Here is a 21170-nt window from a genome sequence, read left to right as displayed (position 1 = left end):
ATCCTTCCAGCAACCTAGAGGTTGGAAGTGATGTGAGTGAGGTCATTTAAGACAGAGGCCCCTGCTCTGTGGGGACCCCACTTACATTCTTGGCTCATTCTGAGTTTTTAATAATTGGAGCTGTGTGAGCTTGTCTGTCTTCATCTGTCTTGCTCAGCCAGGCTTAGCCTACTAATGCCATTGATTTGGCACGTTCTGACTTATGAATACAGCCCTTAGAACAAGGTCCCTTTGTGTGGCAAACCATCAGGGTGATGGCTATGGTGACTCACACTAAGGAAGGGCTCTTGTCACCTGTATCTCTCACCCCCACTTGTGACAGCAGCAACATGTGGCCCCAACTCTGAGATCTTAGCCTGGTATCAGCCACTGTCTCACCAACAGCCAAGTAGCAGCTATAGAACATCAGGTAAACTTGGTCACTCGGAGAGTAATAGTCCCAGCAAGAAAGAGATACCTGTCACTAGTGTTCACCGCTCATAGCCTGTGATGGTCATGAAGATGAAAGTTTGGACATCCCCCATCATCAACACATTCTTACTCAACAGCAGGGAAGGCAGAAGGCAAGCCCTGGCATCCTGAAAATCAGAGATCAACTACTCAGTAGCTGAGTAGCTTTTTTGACTATCTCAGAGTCCAGGATGTGGATTGTACCTCATAGGTATCTTCAGAGAGCCACAAAGGCAGACTCTCAAGCATCCAACCCCACTCATAGTGGCTTGTCTTTACCCTTAGCTTAAATAATGCCTCCCACACTCACATGTGAGTTCAGCCCCGATCTATGGACACAGGTATCCTGTGCCCAGCTCTTGCCCCATGAACCCAGGACATTAGTCCTGCTCCAAAGTTGCCTGACCTTGTTGGTACAACACTGCATCATGGACCCAGGTCCTTGAGTGAGCAACTCTCTGAGACCTTCTCTTCTGCACCAACACTTGTCACTGTGTTTTGTCACAGCAAAGAATAAACACTGAGTCAAAGAACCACCGTGATGAAGGCAGTTTTGTACTCAAGGCCATGTTTAGTGCACCCCTGCCCACACCCGGTTCAGTGCAAAGGCAGGCTGTGTGGTTTTCTTGCCTGGGATGAGCTCCAAGCTCCTTTAAATGGGTCATCTGCTTGGCAGGAAGGCTCTGAGAGTTAAGGTCATGAAGGATTCAGTTGCTCTAAAAATGACTCTTATCAGCACTTTGTCATAGTATCCTTTCCTTTTTCTTCCTCCCTCCACCCTTCTCCCCTCCTTTCTTCCCCCCTTTTCTCCTTCCTCCATCTTCATCTTTATCCTTTTTGTCTCCCCCTCCCTCCAACCTTTTCTCTTCCCCCTTTCTTTCTTTCTTCCCTCCCTCCCTCTCTTCTTGCCCCATATCCCAATTTCTCTCTCTCTCTCTCCCTCCCTCCATCCCTCCATCCGTCCCTCTTTCTCAGAGTCTGATCCTCTGAGAATGCTCAACCTGAGTATAAGTGGAAATCCTGAAAGAGAAAGGGCCTTAAATTAAAGACTTCCTGGGCTCTGAAGCAAGGAGAGCTCTGGCCAGACCACAAATTATAATAAAATAGCCATAGCTAGTCCCACTGGACAATGCAATCAGATTTAAGTACTTTTGCTATTGGCAGACATTGAAGATGACAAAGTTCCTCTCAGTGGAGCCTGGTGCCCATTTCTCTTCTCTCTTATCGATCGACCTCCCCATCCAGGCTGAGCTTCACAATAACCTGTCCTCTGCATCCAGCATCCGGGCTGCCTCTAAAGCAGACAAAAGCCCTTTCACTAGAAAGGCCTTTGTGATCTTTGCACAACCTACTCATTTTTGTCTGCTTTCTTTCACACCCCTTTAAGTGTTAAAAGTAGGTTTTCCATTCTTCAAGATGGAAAGTAAGAGCCTTGGGGTGGAAATAGCACCTATGAGGGGGTAGGGCAGACTGAGAGACAGTGATCCCTGTCCATGACTCTTCGGCATGGCCCTGGGGTGTCAAGTGTCATCAGTGTTCCTTAGCTTTGGGTCTGTCATGTGTGAGATGCTGCTGATAATGGTGCCTGCCTCCTGTGTGGTCCTGATGCTGAAATGATACTTTGGGTGAGTCCAGCAGGCATCCCTGACCTGTATCATATCCAGTGGTCAGTGAATAGAGGTTCCTCACACCTACCTTCCTCTTCCTATGCTGACCAGCGAAGCACAGGTGAGGGGACTCATTCTTGGCCCAAAGTCCATCCTCCTATTCCACTTGAGTCCACTCTCTACTGGAACCAATGAACCACACACCAGCTGTGTTTATTTCTTTGTGGTTCTGAAGGCCAAGTGTCTGGAATCTGGAATCAGGAATCAGTCTGGGATTCTTCAGGTTCCAATCTGACTTTTCCATTCCTAACCCTCCCCAGCCTCCATGCTGGCAGCACAGCCTCCTGACCCCATAGCCACAGTGTCTGCTTCCTTCCCCTAAATTATCAGTGTCCCTCTCAAAAGGACATCTAGAACACATCCAGGACCGACCCAAATCATCTAGGCCAATCTCCATCAATCAAGAGAGATGGCTCAGGGGTTATAAAGCACTTGCCCTGGGGGATCTGAGGCCCTGAGTTTGGATCTCCAGAACCCACATAAATACCAGATAGGCATGGTTGCATGTCTGTCATTCCAGGCTAGGAGGGCAAACACAAGGGATACCCAAAGTAAGCTTCCTAACGAGAATAGCCATATAGGTGAGTTATGGATTTGATAAGAGACCCTGCCCTTGTGTGTGACAGTTGTGTAGCTTGGTCTCTTTGTAAGGCTCCTAGCAGTGAGATCAGGACCTGTCCCTGGCACTTAGCTGGCTTTTGGGAACCTGCTCTCCATGCTGAATTACCTTGCCCAGCCTTGATGCAAGGGGAGCAGCTCTGCCTGCCTCAACTTGCTGTGCCATGCTTCGTTCAAGCCCATGGGAGGCCTGCTCCCTTTGAATGGAGACAGAGAAGGAGGGGAAAGAGAGAAGGATAGATAAGCGGCAGGGGGGGCACTTGGAGGAGAGGAGGGAGGGGAAACTGGTGTGTAAGTGAAATAAATGAAAATGTTATTTAAATAAAATTTTGAAAAGAGACCCTGTCTTGATGAGCAAGGTGGAAGATGAATCAAGGCTGATTGCTAGCGTCAACCTCCATGTTCCTAATGCACATGCATGCACACACATGCATATAATCATAAATGCATGCCGCAAACACAACAACAGAAAAACAAACAAACAAATGTGTACAACTTTACTCACCAAAACAGCATGGCAAAGACCTGCAGTCCCATCTGCAGAGTCCCCAGCAGGATCTGCTCTGACATCAGGTGTTTTATTCAAAACAACTGCCTGTGCTGGCTTTGCTTCACAGGGATGAGTCCCAAACATGGCACTGGCCTGTTCCCCTGCTATGTGGACTGTGATGAAACTCACCTCCCTCTTCCTGCTTCTCTCCCTCCTAACCAGGTTTCTGACAGATGTGACTATGTCTTTGTCAATGGGAAGGAAATGAAGGGCAAGGTAAACGTGGCTGTCAGCTTCACCTACCAGCACCTGAGCAGCCCCCTGGAGATGACAGTGTGGGTACCACGGCTACCCCTACAGATTGAGGTCTCAGACATGGAGCTGAACCAGATCAAGGGCTGGAGGGTCCCTGTTATCTCCAACAAAAGGTAGGTGTGTATGAGCATGTGTGTATCTGTGTGCTTGTGTGTGCATGCGTGTGTGCGTGCGTGCGTGCGTGCGTGCGTGCGTGCGTGTGTGTGTGTGTGTGTGTGTGTGTGTTGTGCATTGGGCATACATAGCCGAAAGCTGTGTCCATTGTGCTCAGGCTGAAGATGGAAACACACAGGTGGCTAACTACCTGTTTAGGCAAGAGCAAGCGTAGATGCAAGAGTTCACATGGTGATTTACTTGAACCACGTGCATGGAACCTGCCACGTGGGCAACTGAACTCTAGCCACAAGCCTCCAGCTAGAGAAAGATGAGCTTAGGGAGGGAGTCAGAAGGATGAGGTTTGGGATAAGAAGATAACTGGCTGACTTTAGGAAGAAGCAAGCAGCAGATTGCTCCTCACCCCAGGACAGAAGCTCTGAGCCCTTGGCCCTGGTAAGAAGTCTGAAGCTTGTCTGCGGCATTGTACCTTTTGCAAACTTGGGTGGAATTTGGTAAAGAGGTAAGTCTCCTGTCATTCATTAGAAATCCAGATGAGGACCAGAGAGGCAGAGTCACAGAAGTTCAGCCTCTCTTTTCTGTCCATCACTTCAGGAACCTCTGTGCATACACATCCATTCACCAGAGACATGAGTAAGTAAGTATATGCCATCACACAAGGAAAGACTTCTGTGGGCTGTGACGTAGCAGAGGGTGAGGAATTGGTTGTCACTGAGAGGACCTTGATTGTCTTCACCTTTGAGGTCCACACCTCTAGTCATGTGACATCTGGAAGAGGATATATAGCTTGAGGAGGAAGTTGGTGCCATGGACATGGGGAGATGGTTCTTAGACAAACTTGTTTTAAGAACTGGGCTTCCAGGGGCTGAGATAGGTGGTGGAGTGGATATTGTGCTGTTGCTGCTGCTGCTGCGCTGCTGCTGCTGCTACAGGCAGAGAGCTGGCCAGGCCTTGTACATGCTCATCTCAGTACTGCCATAGCTGATAGACTTACATAGGGCTATAAGCCTTCTGAGAAGTGGGCAGCTGATATGTGACTGGAGGTTGAGATGATGGTGGGGATGGACCAGTGTATACAAAGTATCAGACAGGAAGAGAACAGCTAACATCTGTTTGTTTGAAGCCACCAGTCTGTCTGCCTTGATAATGGCATCTCACTAACCTCAAGGTAAACACTCACCTCTTCTGGGTGCTGGCTTAGAGGATTTTGCCAGTCATCACAACCCTGTCATATTCACTACATGTTACTGGGTATCCTGGTTGACCTAAATTGTTAACTTGGCACATCCAAGAGTCATCTGATTGGAAAGCTCTATTGAGAAATTGCCTAGGTTGGATCGGTCTATGTGAATGAGTGTATATAGAGAATTGCTTTAAGTATTAATTCATGCAGGAGGGCCCAGTTCACTCTGGGCAGCACCATCTACTGGACAAGTGGTCATGGGCTGTAAAAGAAAGCTAGACAAGCATAAATCAATCGTAAACCCAGCAACAGCATCCTCCATGGTTCTTATCTTCAAGTTGTTGTTTGAGTTCCTGTCCCAACTTCCCTCATCAATGGGCTCTGAATCAGAAGTGTGAGCCAAATAAACCCTTTCCTCCCCAAGTTGCATTCAGCTGGAGTATTTTATCAAAGCTTGTATGATGCAGGACCTTAATCTAAAACTCATTATGGCTTGAAGAACTATATACACAGTCTCCCAGATTCTGTGCAGGAGCAGACAGCTGTGGCTTAATGAAGTCCTTTGGTCTACCTGTGAGGCTGGTGCCCCATCTGGAGGCTCCTGCAGAGAAGGCTCACTCAGGCATTGTCCATAGGGCTCAGCTCCTCACTAGCTGCTGATCAGCAGACCAGGTACCTGCCAGGCAGATGTCTCCATAGGGCAGCTCAGAACACAGCATCTTGCTCCCTCAGAGAGAGCCAATGACAGAAACCATGCAAGAATACAAGCTACACTGATGTCAGTATCTTTAAACCCAATCATGTAGCCAGGCATGATGGTGTACATCTATAATTCCAGAACTTGGGCAGCTGAGGCAGGAGAGTTGTCACCTGGGCTACATAGTGGGACCTTGTATTAAATAAGCAAAATGTCTTGTGAACTCTTCTGCCCAGCAACCATTTACTGAGTGTAAATCTTCAAAGAGCCTTTGACTCTTGATATCTACCGGCAGGTAATAGTTGCTGGAGAGGGAGAGACATTGTCTTCAGTGGTTCAGACATGGGTAATATGCCTAAAGTCCTGTAAATAGCCTCTCACACTTGTCCCTGTAAGCAATCCTAGTGAAACTCCTTGGGTCACCACCCAAAACAACAAAGGACACAAAAGTAGAAGGGCTAAATTAGTAAAAGAAAGGGATCAATGAGAGTGGGAGGGGAGGAGAGAGGGAAATGATGGGGATGAATATGATCAAAATACATTCTGTACATATATGAAAATGTCATAATGAAATCTATTATTACACATCATTAATATGGGCTAATAAAAATGTTAGTGAAGGGCTGGAGAGATGGCTCAGAGGTTAAGAGCACTCGCTGCTCTTCCAGAGGTCCTGAGTTCAGTTCCCAGCAACCACATGGTGGCTCACAACCTTCTGTAATTCAACCTGGTACCCTCTTCTGGCCTGGGCAGAACACTATACATAATAAATATAAATAAATAAATAAATATTTTTAAAAATGTTAGTGAAGCCAGGTGGTGGCGGTGCACACCTTTAATCCCAGCACTTGGGAGGCAGAGGCAGGCAGATCTCTGAGTTTGAGGCCAGCCTGGTCTACAGAGTGAGTTCCAGGACAACTAGGGCTGTTGCACAGAGAAACCCTGTCTCAGAAAAAAAGGTTAATGATGGGAGGAATTATCTAATTGCTTTTGAAAATATTAATAATGGGAGGGACTATCCAATTGTTTTTTAATAAAGCTATAAAAAAAGTCTGTGCTTAATGAAAGGTGGTGGTACAGAGTAAATGCCAGGAAATGGGAGTCTTTGGGAAGATCTTAAACCCCTGTCAAACTACTCCATTCTGTCCATTCAGCGCTCTTATCACACCAGTGATTAAACACCCTGAATTTCCTGTATGTTCCCTGAGCCTTAAACAAGCTGGACTCTTTGGAAGTAGACTCATGGAGTCTCTGACAGTTGCCCCAGCAAATAACTATCTTTTGACAGACCAGCTCGGGACAGTGACGAGGAAGATGATGATGAAAAGAAAGGCCGAGGCTGTACCCTCCAGTACCAGCATGCCATGGTTCGAGTCTTGACCCAGTTTGTGGCCGAGGCTCCTGATCCCGGGGGACATCTGGCCTACCTGCTGGGCTCTGACTGGCAGGTGGACATCACAGAGCTGATAACTGACTTCATGCAAGTGGAGGAGCCCAGGATTGCCAAGCTGCAAGGAGGGCAGATCCTGACTGGCCAGGAACTGGGCATGACCACCATCCAGGTGAGGCATCTGCAGAGTTGGATAGGGCTTTCTGTTCCAACTGCTCTGGCAGGGGACACTCGGCTGTCTGCCATTGCTCAGAACAGAGTCTCCCAAGGCTTGCTTGAGTGAAATCACAATGAACATGCACAGTTTGAATGTGACATACAACAAGGACCCTGAGACCCCTCAAGTAATACATGGGAGAAATGGGGTTCCATATCTTCTTGGTCATGTCTCATAAGCAATGGCAGGCGTTATCTTGAGAAGCAAACCCTAACACAATACATGGGAGACACAGGGCTCCACCTCTTTTTGGTCATGTCCCTGAAGCCATGGCAGGTCTTACCAACTTGAGAACCAAAACCCTAGAGAGAAGTTTACCCTGCCTGGATCACAGGCCTGGCTAGCTCCTCCAAACTGACCATGGTCACCTGAACCTTCCATCTCAGTAAAGCAGGGGAGGCAACATGGAAGGGATTGGAAGGAAGAAAGGGAAGGGAGAAATGATGTAATTATAATCTCAAAAATTGTTAAAAACTAAAAATAAATTTAACACAGAATTAGTGATAGAGTTACCACTACTCTGGAGTTGTCCCCTGACCTGTATATATGCAATAATAATAATATAACTAATAATAATAGTAAGTAAAAAAAATTAATTTAATGTTGCTTGTATCAGACAACTAGGAAAAGGTTGAAAAGCAATGTCAACACCTGGGAGCCTGGACCTAGATAAGGGTTTGACTTTAAACTTCGCTTTGAAAGGCAATTCAAGTCCAGAAAGGAATTATATGTTAGCAAGGAGGAAAGGGACTCCCTTCCTAGGCAGGAAACACAGAGACTGCCGCAGCAGGGCATCCAGTCCTGAGACCATTTCACTCAGATCCACTGAGTTCCCAAGTGAAAGCACAATGAACTTGTCCATTTGCTTCCTCATGGGGACTCTCATCTCATACCCACTACCATTTAAAAACATGGTACAGACAGGAAAACCATGGGTGATGGATGGGTGGAACTTGAGCTTGGAGATCATGGGAAAGTGGGTTTGTTGAAATTCTACCCTGAAACTCATGGACCCCAGTCTGACAGCTGGGGAACGAACATAGGACCAAACCAGGCCCCGTGAATGTGGCTGTCAGCTAGGAGTAGTGGGCAGTCTATGGGATCTCTGGCAGTGGAACCAGGATGTATCCCTAGTGTGTGAATGGACTTTGGGAGCCCCACTTCCTATGGAGGGTTATTCTCTTAGCCTAGATACACATGGGAGGGCCTAGGCCCTGCCCCAAATGACTTGACAGATTTTGATGATTCCCTCATGGAAGGCCTCACCTTCCTGGGGCATGGATGGGGGATCGGGTGGGGGGCATGGGAGGATGGGAGGGAGAGGGAACTGGGATTGATATGTAAAATAAGATTGTTTCTAATTTAAATAAAATTCATTAAAGAAAAAGAAATGCAGCCCTGAAACTCAAAGGTCAAAAGAGCAGGTGGACAGGGGAGCAGACCTAGTTCACCTAGGGGGCTGAAGTTGCACAGAAAGTGGAGGAAGCCATCTTCATCCTTTAAAAGCTTGGCTGGGCTGGGAAGGTGTTCCTTGGTCCCCAGAGGTGTGCAGAGGAAATCAAGACCAGGCTGGACTCAGGGTGGGTATGGGTGGGTATCATGTGACAAGATTTCAAGATGCCACTGGATCTCATGGCTCAGAGTTTCTCAAAGTGTGGAGTCAAAGCCTGATGTGCTGGGGCAAGTCTTTAACCCCAGCACTAGGGAATTAGAGGCATATCTCTGTGAGATCTATATAGCAAGTTCTAGGCCAGCTAGGGTTAGACAGTGAGATCCTGATACACACACACAGACACGCACGCGCGCGCGCACGTGCGCGCGCGCGGCCTCAAACTATGGAACTGAAGATCCCAGGACAGGAGACAGATTAGATGGTATTTGAATCAGGGAGCCTCACTTTTTATATGTTTATTATTTATTTATATGTGTATGAGTATTTTCCCTGCATTTATGGATGTGCACTGCATGCATGCCTGGTGACCACAGGAGCCAACTAGGGGGTGTCATATCGGCTGGAATTATAGATGGTTGCAATAAACCATATCGGTGCTGGGAGCTAAACCTAAGTCCTCTTCCAGAGAAGCCAGCACTCCAGCCCCAAGAAGCCCCTACTTTCTAGTTATGTGCTGGCTTTCGCATATGCTACAGAAATAACTATACAGTTAGGGTGTTGACCCATGGTTCTCTGGGGGATGTGAAGGCTTTTTAGAAGTTGAATGCACTGGTAATAGCAAAAATGGCCCATGGTATGTACAAGAGTCACAACACTCAGAAGAACCCAATGACATTAATTCTTCTTGCTAAGAGAAGAGTGGGTCCCAATAACAACCAGAGTTGGTTTATGGGTATCTCTCTGCATGCCCCTCGTATCTGTTCCATGCTGTTATGCAAAAGCACATTGCATCATTGCATTTCTGTGATCAAGGCTTCAGCACCAGTGGGCCCATGTGGGCTCCTTTTATCTCATGGTGCCTGCATGCCTTCACTCATGGCATGTGATGGATGAAGTGCTGTGACCACAGAGAGCCTCCCTTTGTCATGTTGGTTCTGCCCTTCAGATCCTGTCCCCTCTGTCGGATGCCATCCTTGCAGAGAAGACCATCACTGTGCTGGATGAGAAGGTGACCATCACAGACCTGGGGGTCCAGCTGGTAACGGGCCTTTCACTGTCCCTGCAGCTCAGCCCCGGGAGCAACAGAGCCATTTTTGCCACTGCAGTGGCTCAGGAACTTCTGCAGAGGCCCAAACAGGTAAGGAGGTGGATCTTGGGACACACAGCAGCAGAGTCTTACCTGAGGTGAGGTCCGCATACACCAGCTGAGGTCAGCATATGCCAGATGGTCACATTAAGTAGACTTCATGGCACACGTGTGTCCCATTGTCAGAACCCCATGGTAGAGGGACATATGTTTGGACTCACTTACTTCAGACAGACATCACATGTCCTGTGTTTCTTGACTGCAAAGGAGCTGCTAACATGGTATTGCAAAGCCTCTTGCCTCCTAGCTCCCTGAAATGGATGGGCAAGCCTCTCAGGGTAGAAGCACTGAAAGGAGAATCACCTGGCCTCTACACTCAAGTGTGCTGGGGTGGGGACCTGGGCGGGTTCACATAGCCTGACTGGCATGCTAGCCTCACCCAGCAGTAGGAGGGAGTTGGAGGCATGGGCAGATGTAGAATTACCACAGCCTGCAGCCAGGTCTCAGCAGGTTTGGAAGCTGATCTAGATAATATACTACTTCTCCTTATTGCTCAGGCAGAAGAAGGGAATGATGTGGGTCATATTGTCCTTTTCTCTTTATTTGAAGTCAGTGTCCAAATAGGCTGCATTATGATCTGTCTTATGTGTATGGATGTGTCTTAGGTCTCTTTGCTGTGATAAACATTGTATCTCGAAGCAACTTGCAGAGGGAAGAGTTCATTTGACTGACAGTTCACAGTCCATCACTGAGGAAAGTCAGAGCAGGAATTCAAGGCAGGAACTAAAGCAGGGGCCACGGAAGCTTTCTACTTACTGGCTTGCTTTTCATGTCTTGTTCAGCCTGCTCTTACACCATTGAGGACCACCTTCCCAGAGGTGACACTACCCACAGTGAGCTAGTCTATCCCACATCAATCATTAATCAAGGAAATGCCCCCTTAGACTTGCCTACAAGTATATTTGATGGAGGCATTTTCTAAATTGAAGTTCCCTCTTCCCAAATGACTCTAACTTGTATCAGGTTGGCAAAAGTTCAAGCAACATAGGACATATGTTCGCAGATGTGACCATCTGTGTGTCTTATATGTGCTCATGTATGTGGCTACATGTGGGTATACATGTATCTTGTATATTGTCTGTTATGTACATGTTTGTGTTGTACCTGTGCCTATGTGTATGCCTATATTCCTGTATGAGCATATTGTGTGCTGGATGTATGTATGTGTAAATCTTGTTTATGTGTCCTGTGTTGTGTATGTGTCTGCATGAGTACTGTATGCTCCGTGTATATGGTATGCATTGCTTGTATTGTGTGGGCATTGTGTGTGAATATACTCCAGTGTGTGTGTGTGTGTGTGAGAGAGAGAGAGAGAGAGAGTGATTTGTGTACAGGAGATCTGCAGAGATAATATTCTAATATTCTTACCTTCCTCTTTGGAGTGGACAGATGTTATTTCTTAGATGGAACATGGAGAATGAGGTGAACTTTATAGTAGAAGACAGCAATCAGTTCTCTCTGCAAGGGATCAAATTCATGCAACCCACAGAGAGACTGTTTTGGAAGCCGCCCTAGCCATCAGAAACCCTTCTTCCACCACAGCAGGGAGAGTTGCCAGACTCAGCCTCCCTCACAGCACCAGGCAGCAGCAGAGACTGACCATGCTCACAGTGAGAAGACAGCCCAATTCACCACCTCCAACCTTCTATCTTCCAGCTGGTCCTGCACCTCAAGTTACCCTCTCAATTGCTAGCCAGTCATTGAGCCCTGATAGCACAGTCTTATGTGGGGGGGTTGGGATTAGAAAACATTGGAGAGTTGATGTTCCTAGTGACAGATATGAATTCTTGGCAAAAATCAAGCCTCCATTTGTCTAGAATGATGGAGGGCAGCCTGCAAAGTACAGATAGGAAGGGCGAGAGATGAGCTTTCCTCCTAGCTCAGTGGATGATAAAATCAGACTGCAGCCAGTTAAGAATTAAAAAGTGATAAGACACCGACAGAATAGAGCTAATCCATCCCTGACATGCAGAGTGTCACCTGCTCCCCTAAGGGTAGCTCTGGGGTAGGCTGCATGGCCCTCAGTCCCCTTGTGCAGCTTGGCGCTGACCTAACAACTTCAAAACACCAGTGGTCCGTATGTATCCCCTGCTGAGATTTCCTGGCACAGCAGAACAGTGCTGGGTTCTGTGGCTTTCCGCACTGCATCCTGGCCAATTTCCCATGTAGTGGCTGGTTTAAGCCAGTATCTAACAAAAGGAGGGTATGGAAGCTACCAACTACCTTTGAAAGTCTTGCTTTGCTTCTTCTGGGCTAAATGCCACCCATGGAACATTTACTCCAGTCCCTAGTGAGGGCTGTTAGGATAGGGGGTAAGGGAAGAAACCCAACCAATAGTAGGGAATGGGGTCGAGGACTGGGAAACTCTCAGATCCTGGCTGAGAGACCCAGGTCATCTGGTACCCACTCTCCCTTCCCTGAGATGTTGTCATTTAAAAAAAATCTTACTGTGCATAATTACCACATTCATATCTTTGCTTGTTTGTGAGCTATCATGGTAGCCCCAAAAGGGGGCCTTACTACCCAGTTTTACTTAAGTTAAAACCATTCATCTTTTGTGCTAATATCTAAGTCTGTCTCTCTTCTTAGCGAAGAGGGGAACATGACCCCACTTAGTGATGCTCAACTTAAGGGCTGTCATGGCAGTCTCCTTTCTAACTAGCTGAGGTCAGCAGGTAATGTATAGGTCTGTAGGGACTATTCCCATGCTGGGCTTGAACTTGTAGGTCCCAGGAGATAGTGACAGGCTTGGAGTAGAGTAGGCTTTCCAGAGAAATTCCAGAGAATTGGAGGAGAATAAAGCAGGAGGATCTAGGCATAGCCAAGATCAAAGGCTTTATTTAAAATGGAGACATCAATGAAGCCACCAGCCCATGCTACAAATGAAAGAAGATGTCTAAACACCAAGTGCAGAAGGCAAGAGATGCAGACACTCAGGGACCTTGGCTGTAGGCTGCCTTTGTGTCCCCAAGTTTCTTCCCATTGGTTGAAATAAAGTGTTGGGGAAATAAAGACAAAGTCTCCTACTCCTTCTAGCTATTTTCACACCTACCTTAAGACTTGGCTTTGTCTCCTGGTGAGCTCAAGCCACTTGTATCCCAGAGAAGATAGAGCCAATGAAACCATGCCCATTGATGGCCCTGAGGTGTTTCTCTTCCAGTCTGGATCAATGTCCTCAATCTGTGGTATGTGTGGTAATGTGACTGGATGCTAAGATGGTGTCAGATGGCATGATACCACATTTATATACACCTATGACTCTCATGAAGGAGCCTACTCACCAGCCACACTGTTTGACAAGCTATTTAAAATTGTGCAAACAGAGATCCTAGGGAGTCTCAAAACCTGTTTGTCTTGTAACAGATCAAAAAATAAGTCAATTTTTTGTTTATTTTGAGATGAGGATACCTCAGAACTCATTACATAGTCAAAGATAACCTTGAACTCCTATTCTGTTGCCTCCATTTCCTGAATGTTGAGATTAGAGTTGTGTTCCACTGTATCTAGGTTACTGTGATGCTAAGGATGGAACCCAAGGCTTCACACTTTCTAGGCAAGCACTCCACCAACTGAGCTATGTCCCCAGCCTCAAACATCAATCTTATTTTGGAAGGCTTAATCTGGTCCCATCTGCCCTGCCCCACTTTTGTTCTTTATAGGAATTCACATTGCAGAATGTTCTATGCTAGAGCTTCTCATGCTTTCTCTACATTGTCTAACTGGCTTTTCCTTGAAGCGACAAGAAAATTTCACCCATGTGCCTGTTTTCTGAGCCTCTTGACACATGTTAACCCACTTCTCTTGCTCCACAGGAAGCAGCCATCAGCTGCTGGGTCCAGTTCAGCGACGGTTCTGTCACGCCATTGGACATTTATGATGAAAAGGATTTCTCCCTGATGGCCACATCCTTGGATGAGAAGGTTGTCTCCATTCTCCAGGACCCCAAATTCAAGTGGCCTATCATCGCTGCAGAAAATGAAGGACAGGGGCCCCTGGTGAAGGTGGAGATGCTGATCAGTGAATCTTGCCAGAAATCTAAGCGGAAGAGCGTGCTGGCCGTGGGGACCGCCAACATCAAGGTTAAATTTGGACAAAATGATGGGAACCCCAACAGCAGTGAGAGTGGACACCTTGGGGCCGGGCTTCACTTGGAAAATATCAGTGATAGGAAATCCAAAAAACCTTTGCAGGAATGGGGGAGCCCCGAAGGGCCATACTACAGCAGCTCATCCATGGGGCTCATGGAGGGATGGGGCAGTACAACCAAGAGGCCAACTTTCCAGAAGAAGGAAGGCCAGGAAAGCCTGTTAGATGACATCATCTTCTCACAGACCATGGCCACAGACCTCACCAGCTTCCCAGACCAGGTGGACCTCCCCAGGAGCAACACAGGCACAGAGGAGCATGACCCCGATCAGGCAGCCAAGGGCTTAAGTGACCTGGAAATCGGGATGTACGCTTTGCTGGGTGTCTTCTGCCTAGCTATCTTGGTGTTCTTAATTAATTGTGTGACCTTTGCCCTGAAATACAGGCACAAACAGGTTCCCTTTGAGGAGCAAGAAGGTCTGAGTCACTCTCATGACTGGGTTGGGCTGAGCAACCGGACAGAGCTGTTGGGGAACCACATGAACTTCACCTCCTCCCAAGAGGAGCAGATCACTGCCATTGACAGGGGTCTGGACTTCGAGGAGAGCAAACTTCTTCTCAGCTCAAACTCCCAGAGCAGCATCAATGGACAGCTATTCAGGTCCACGGGAGCCATGCTCACAGATGAGAAAGAACAGAAGAGTGAACCCCCCACATCCCCTACCTCCAAAAGGAAAAGAGTGACATTCTCCACCTTCTCTGCCATCTCCTCAGATGACGGGTGTTCTGCTGGGAACACCATGGTGTTGAGTAATGAGGATGACATTAAGTGGGTCTGCCAGGCCCTGGACCCTGGAGAGTGTCCAGAACCTCACAGTTGCATGGAGAGGCTACATGAGCACGTGTAACACAGACACCAATGTTGTTACTACCTTTCAGCCTTTAACCCACCCGTGTATGGGGAGGAGACATGCAGGCAAGGGAGAAATGAGACAAGAGGACACCATAAGGGTGACACTGTCCATGGAGCCTTGGGAAATGATCCCCTCTTAGCTGGGGAGGCCCAGAGTCGGTACCCATGCATATGCTATTATGCACAATGTTTTGGTTCGACTTAAGAGGTTTATTGTGCATGGCAACATGTTTCCAAAGCTGGAACAAAGAGGTGTGTTTGAGGGTCTACAGGGAAGAACTATCACCCTTTAATCTAAAGCAATTTGGTTTTGAGTGAGATCCGCGCTGCTTTGAGAGTCAATATTTCAGACCATGAAAATAAAATTAGGCTCTGGTTGAACATGCATGGATCAGTGGGTGGAAGTATGCCATCTGAGTGGAGCAGCGGGGCTGGCGCTGAAGCTGGCTGCAAGAAGCAGGGTAGTGAATTGTAGCTCCCAAAGATGGGGTCAAAGTTGGCCAGGGATTATTGACAGGCCAAGGCAGGATAAAAAGGAAATGGGTAGAAGAGTGGCCCACAAATATCTTTTTAACTACATGCCAAGAAACATACACGCGAGAGCACACACACACACACACACACACACACACACACACACACACACACACACACACACCATTAGAACAACTCAGAGAAGCCTCCTGCCTGTAGGACACTGGGCACAAACCACGTGCCTCCTTCAGCAAGTTCACCACATTTGAACTTGATCTCTCCACTCCGCTGACGCCCTTACTGCAGCTGTTGGTTATTTTGAGTGAGGAAGGGAGGATAAATGTTCCAGAATTTTCTCCATGCCTCTCTTTCTCCTGGGCTTTGTGTCAACCTCAGGTGACATTCCATAGAGAAGGTCCCGGAGACCTTCTGAAGATTCTGGTTTCCAGAGTGTAAGCAGGACTCGGGGTGAATTCCCCACCCTCTCCCTGCTTTACATTAGGGGGCCTGTTTTGGGAGTGGGTCTGCAGCCACTCATGTTGGGTCTCCTGTCCAAGAATTCACCAGGGTATTAAGACAAATCCATCTGTTGAGAGTAGGTGGCCATTCTGGACTGTAAGAGGTGAGTGTAAGAAAGGTAGGCTTATGCATGCTTGGACAACATGAGAGAGATGAAGGATATGTGTAGGTGTGTAGGTGTGTGTGAGAGAGTTTGTGTACATGTGCGTGCATAAAGGAGGTATGTGTGTATATGTTGAGGGTATGCGTGTGTCTGTGGAAACATGTATGTAGATACATACTATTGCAAGCACTTGGACCCAAAGTCAGCCCTGAAAATCAAAATGATTGGTCAATGTCCCTAAGGTCCTTCAGATGCTGAGCCTGAAGATGGAGAGGGAGACATGATCAGGGGATCCCTACACCAATCCCGGTCTCACTGTGAAGTGAGGATGTTGGGCTGAAAAGTAGCCATGACCTTGAAGGGTGAAGGAGGCTGGTCGCTCTGTGTATTTCTACCATCATCATTTTCCTTCTTGTGCTCTTCGGACCTCTCTCCAACTTCTTTCTCCTCTTTCCGGGTCTTTCTGTCTGCCCTGAACCTATTTCCTCAATTTCCTTTCCCTTTACCTTCTGTCTTTACCATCTTGTCTGTTTCCTTACCACCCTCTCCTTCCTCCTCTTATTATTCTCATCTCCACCATATAAAGAGATTCTCCCTAGAGGACTGTGAGTCCCACCTCCCCTCCCCCTGAGGTCCTCTCCCCTCTGATTGTGGTGCTAATCCTTTTGTTCTGACAGCCAGCAAGCCACCCAGCCCCTGTCTCCCAGTGGATTCCCCTTGTTTGGGTGGGTGATGAAACTCTTACCCCCTCACCACCATAATCCATTGCTTTCATTGCCTCCTTTCTGATTTCTTCTCATTCTTACCCGAGTGACATTTCCCTGAATACTGCAGCAGATGCCTGTTCTCAAATCCCTCCACGTGTAGAATGTATTGTAGATTGTAAGAATGTAATATATATTTATAAACTTACTGACTGTAAATATAAAACATGCACTCTGTGGCTTTATGGCTGGCCTTTGTCTTTCTACACACTGACCCCCCCTCCTCCCTCCACCCCCCCCCAAGTCTCAGGGCCCCAGCATCAGTGGCAAATGGCTCTCCCAATGCTATGGCTTTTGGTAAATGAAAATGTAGATTAAGGATCCAGTGCAATCCAATTACACCCTGACATCCTGTAATGCTGCTCCCGGCATTGAGGGGATGCTGTCACATGATGACAAAGTGTACCATGTGCTGAGTGTCTCTCCTTCAGGACCTGAAAGGATTTGAAAATAAATCACACGTGTAATTCTCTCCTAAAAGCCTGCTGACAGATGGTAGATGGGAGCCTCAGAGGCAGGCACTTGGCCCAGCCTCCCTGTGTGCTGGAGCAATGAAGGTGCTCTGTCCTTTCCTTGGGTCACCTAGGTATTTACACACAGCTGTATTCAAAAATTGACCTTGGTAGAGGTGATTCAGATATCCTGAACCCACATGAAAAGCTAAACACAATGTGAGGGGTGTCTATAAGCCCAGCGTTGGGAAGGCAGAGACAAGGGTTTCCTTGAATTCACTGGCCAGGCAGCCCGTCTGAATCTGTGGCCTGTCTGAATCTGTGAGCCCCAGGTTCACCAGGGGCTCATAAATTAACATGGAGAACAACTTAGAATGATGTCCAATGTTCCCAATGCAGGAACACACAGCTGCTGACCTTGAGATTCAGACTTTATACGCTGTATCCCCAACATGGTTCTTCACAGAAAAAAAGATAGCAGAGCCCTGGGATGCACACACATTGATGAGTGCTAGTCATTCAACCATTTATGGAGCAACCATTGTGCCAGTAGGATGGCACTGGAGGGACACATGCCACTCTCGAGGGCTTTACTTATATTTGGGGACAGAGATTAACAAAGATAAAATAGTTTGAGGATAGCCATAAGTTTCACAAAAAGTGATACAGAAAGTAGCAGAAGAAAAGATGAAACTATTTAAAACCCAGTCCCTTTTGCCTAAAAGCATCCAGGTTCTACTGTTGCTTACAAATGCAAACACCATGAGGAAGGGCATAATCAGTATGGCTAGAGGAACAGCAAGTATGGAAACCCCCTCACTCCCAGAGTGTGCTTGGAACAGAGCATCAGTTCCACCTGCCCACATCTCCCTGCAAGAGAAATGATTCTTGAAGCCATCTCCATCCTAGATGGTGAAAACGACAGAGAAAGAAGCTGTGTGTTTTTAAGACAACTAGTAAAGGATATGTTACTGCAAGAGCTGGAAGAGCAATCTCTTCTGAATCTCCCAGGCAAACTCGGAGTACCCCTAAAGAACACACTGTAAGGGCTATGGAAATGATGGCTTGGTAAAATACTTGCTGCACAAGAAAGAGGGCCTGAATGTGATCCTCAACACCCGAATAAAAACTTGGGCATGGTTGGTGGCACATGCCTTTAACCCCAGCACTCGGGAGGCAGAGGCAGGTGGATCTCTATGAGTTCAAGGCCAGCCTGGTCTCCAGAGCAAGTGCCAGGATAGGCTCCAAAGCCACACAGAGAAACCCTGTCTTGCACACACACACACACCAAAAAAAAAAAAAAAAAAAAAAAAAAAAAGCTGGGCATGGATCCCTGCGCTGGGGAAGTAGAGACAGAAAGATCTCTGGGACTCATTGGTCAACCAGCCTGGCCTACTCAGTGAGATCTAAGTCACAGTGAGGGACTCTGTTTCAAAAAAACAGGATATGGGCTGGAACGATGGCTCAGCACCTGGGGAAGCTTGCCATACAAGCCTGATGACCTGAATTCAATTTTGGAACCTGCAGGAAGGTGGAAGGAGAGAACAGACTTCAAGAAGCTGTCCTCTGACCGCCATACACATTCTGCCGCATACATACACATGCATGCTACTACTAATAATAACAATAACAATAATAATAATAACTTTTTAAAATTATAAAGTTGGGGCTAGAGCAATGGCTCAGTGGTTAAGATTGCCTGCTTTTCTTGCAAAGGATCCAAGTTTTGTTCCCAGCACCCACAAAGTGACTCATAATCTCCTGAAACTCAAGCTCCAGGAGATCCAATACCCTCTTCTGGCCTCTGCACCCACAAGGCATGGACATGCTGCCCATATATCCAGGCGAAACACTCGGACTGATAACAAAATAAATAATAACAAGGTGAACAGCAGGTGGGTAACGACATTCACAGTTGAACTCTGACCTCTTCACATGGATGCATCCATGTGTACATGTCCACATACATACATGCACCTATACAAACAGGTGCACCCATACAAACACACATCCACAAGGAACACCACAGCTTAAGATACACATTTGACATGATCCTACCTGCCTAAAATCTGAGAAACAACCCAAAGTCTGGATGAACAGAAAACCCAAAACAGGTATCTTTCAAATGTAAAGAAAACCATGCTTCTCTCTCATACCTGACCTGTATGCTCATTATACCACCTGTGTGTGCCTGGGAGCAAAAGGCTTCCTACATATTGGGAATACCATCCCTGAGACCGCCATTAACGTCTCCTCAGCGTCACATCCAGAAGGTCATGCCTGTTTTTTGCCTCCCAGGTCTCTTCTAGCTTCCAGACATAAGAATTTTGTAAATCCCAGCCTTGAACACTCTGCTGCCTCTCATCTCTGGAGGGTGGAGTTCTGAGGTCAAAGTGCTGTTGGAGTTCCACTCTGAGTTTCAAGACAGGAGGCTATTCCTTCACTTCTGCAGTTTGCTGGTGGTCTTGGATGTCCCTTGCTCTCAGAAACAGTGCCTTGGGGCTGGAGTATGGCTCAGTGGCAGAACACTTGCCTGGCAGATACAAGGCCCTGAATTTGATCCTCAGAAACCCTCTCTTAAAACATCACCCTCTATCTTCACTTTAGGTCTCTCTCAGCGTGGCCAAGGGTTCTCATAAAGAAACCTGCTTATATGAGTGGGTCTTACCAAGTCCGGTTTGCTTCCAGCACTGGGATTAGGCCCTCCTCTTATGAAATTTGTAGTTCAACCCGTGTCACCAACATGGGGACCAAAGTTTCTAGAAGAAATTAGTGGGACTGGCTTGGGTTTGGGGCTCAGACTCAGGCAATCCTTTGGGGTTTCCAGGAATTTCTCAGCCCCCAAAGGTTTCTTCACCCTTGTTTCTTCATATCACACCCACTTTGCAAATAGGACTGTGCAAGGGAACCCTGGGAGTGCGAACCAGTAAATGTGTGCGTGCTTCCCTCTGGGAAAGCTCACAGCTGTGAGCTCCCCACCCATTTGACACCTCCCAAAGAGCCCTCATTAGCTCCTTTCCACCTTGCTTCTGCCTTTGAGGCAGCAAAACACTCAGTAAGAAGCATGTGTGGACTAGGGTTGCTGTCTCAGGAGAGGCATATTCTCCGGGCCAGCAGCCACTTGACATCAAAGGAGCATTCTGGGTGATGAGAAAGAACAAGGTTGCTGGTCAGAGATCCAGATACAAAATTGACTAGGCTCAGTGGAGTCCTTGAAAAGACCTTGTTGGGCCCAGTGGACATACATCTACAGGGAAAATGTGAGATTCTAGCAGGATGCTATGGGCAGAGAAGTGAAAGACTCACACTTTGGTGTGTGTGTGTGTGTGTGTGTGTGTGTGTGTGTGTGTGTGTGTGTGTGTGATAGGGGTACATTTCTGGGGAGGTAGAGGGCTGCATGCCTGTGGGGCTGTTGTACCAAATCACCACTGACCCTATAACCTAGAACAAGAGGAATTCGTTCCCTGACCCTGCAGGAGTCTGAAATGAGGGCATCTCCAGGTTCCTCCTGAGATCTCTGGTGGCTCCTGGCCATGACTGGAATTCTACTGGTTCTGAGGATGCAGACTGTCCCTCTCCAATATGACTTCATCTTACCTGCATTACATCTGTAAAAAACCCTGACTCCACAGGCACTGAGGGTTAGGGTTTTGATGGTTCTTGAGGAGGACAGAATTCTATCCACCCCATAGAGAAAAATGCCTCTTGGGAAGGAAGAAATCCTATATTGTGGATTGATTGATTGATTGATTGATTGATTGATTGATTGATTATGTATACAGTGTTCCGTCTACATGCCAGAAGAGGGCACCAGATCTCATTACAGATGGTTGTGAGCCACCATGTGGTTGCTGGGAATCGAACTCAGGACCTCTGGAAAAGCAGCCAGTGATCTTAACCACTGAGCCATCTCTCCAGCCCAGGTTTTTTTTTTCTTTCAATCTTTCCACAAGTCATGG

At 47.2% G+C, this 21170-nt stretch overlaps 1 protein-coding gene across 1 annotated transcript in view; it reads left to right on the top strand.

Moving 5' to 3' along the window:
* The window catches only part of Tmem132d (transmembrane protein 132D), a 590650-nt gene extending 575756 nt beyond the window's left edge, over window positions 1-14894 (top strand). Inside the window, exons 6-9 of the mRNA XM_027413852.2 lie at window positions 3448-3653; window positions 6823-7096; window positions 9700-9891; window positions 13713-14894. Coding sequence (XP_027269653.2) covers window positions 3448-3653; window positions 6823-7096; window positions 9700-9891; window positions 13713-14894 — 1854 coding nt within the window. The remainder of the gene's footprint in view (window positions 1-3447; window positions 3654-6822; window positions 7097-9699; window positions 9892-13712) is intronic.
* The last annotated feature ends 6276 nt before the right edge of the window (window positions 14895-21170 follow it).

This window comes from Cricetulus griseus, chromosome 4, assembly GCF_003668045.3.
Source record: "Cricetulus griseus strain 17A/GY chromosome 4, alternate assembly CriGri-PICRH-1.0, whole genome shotgun sequence".
NCBI lineage: Eukaryota > Metazoa > Chordata > Mammalia > Rodentia > Cricetidae > Cricetulus > Cricetulus griseus.
Note: the sequence above shows the minus strand (reverse complement) of the source record. Positions and strands in the feature narration are given on the sequence as shown.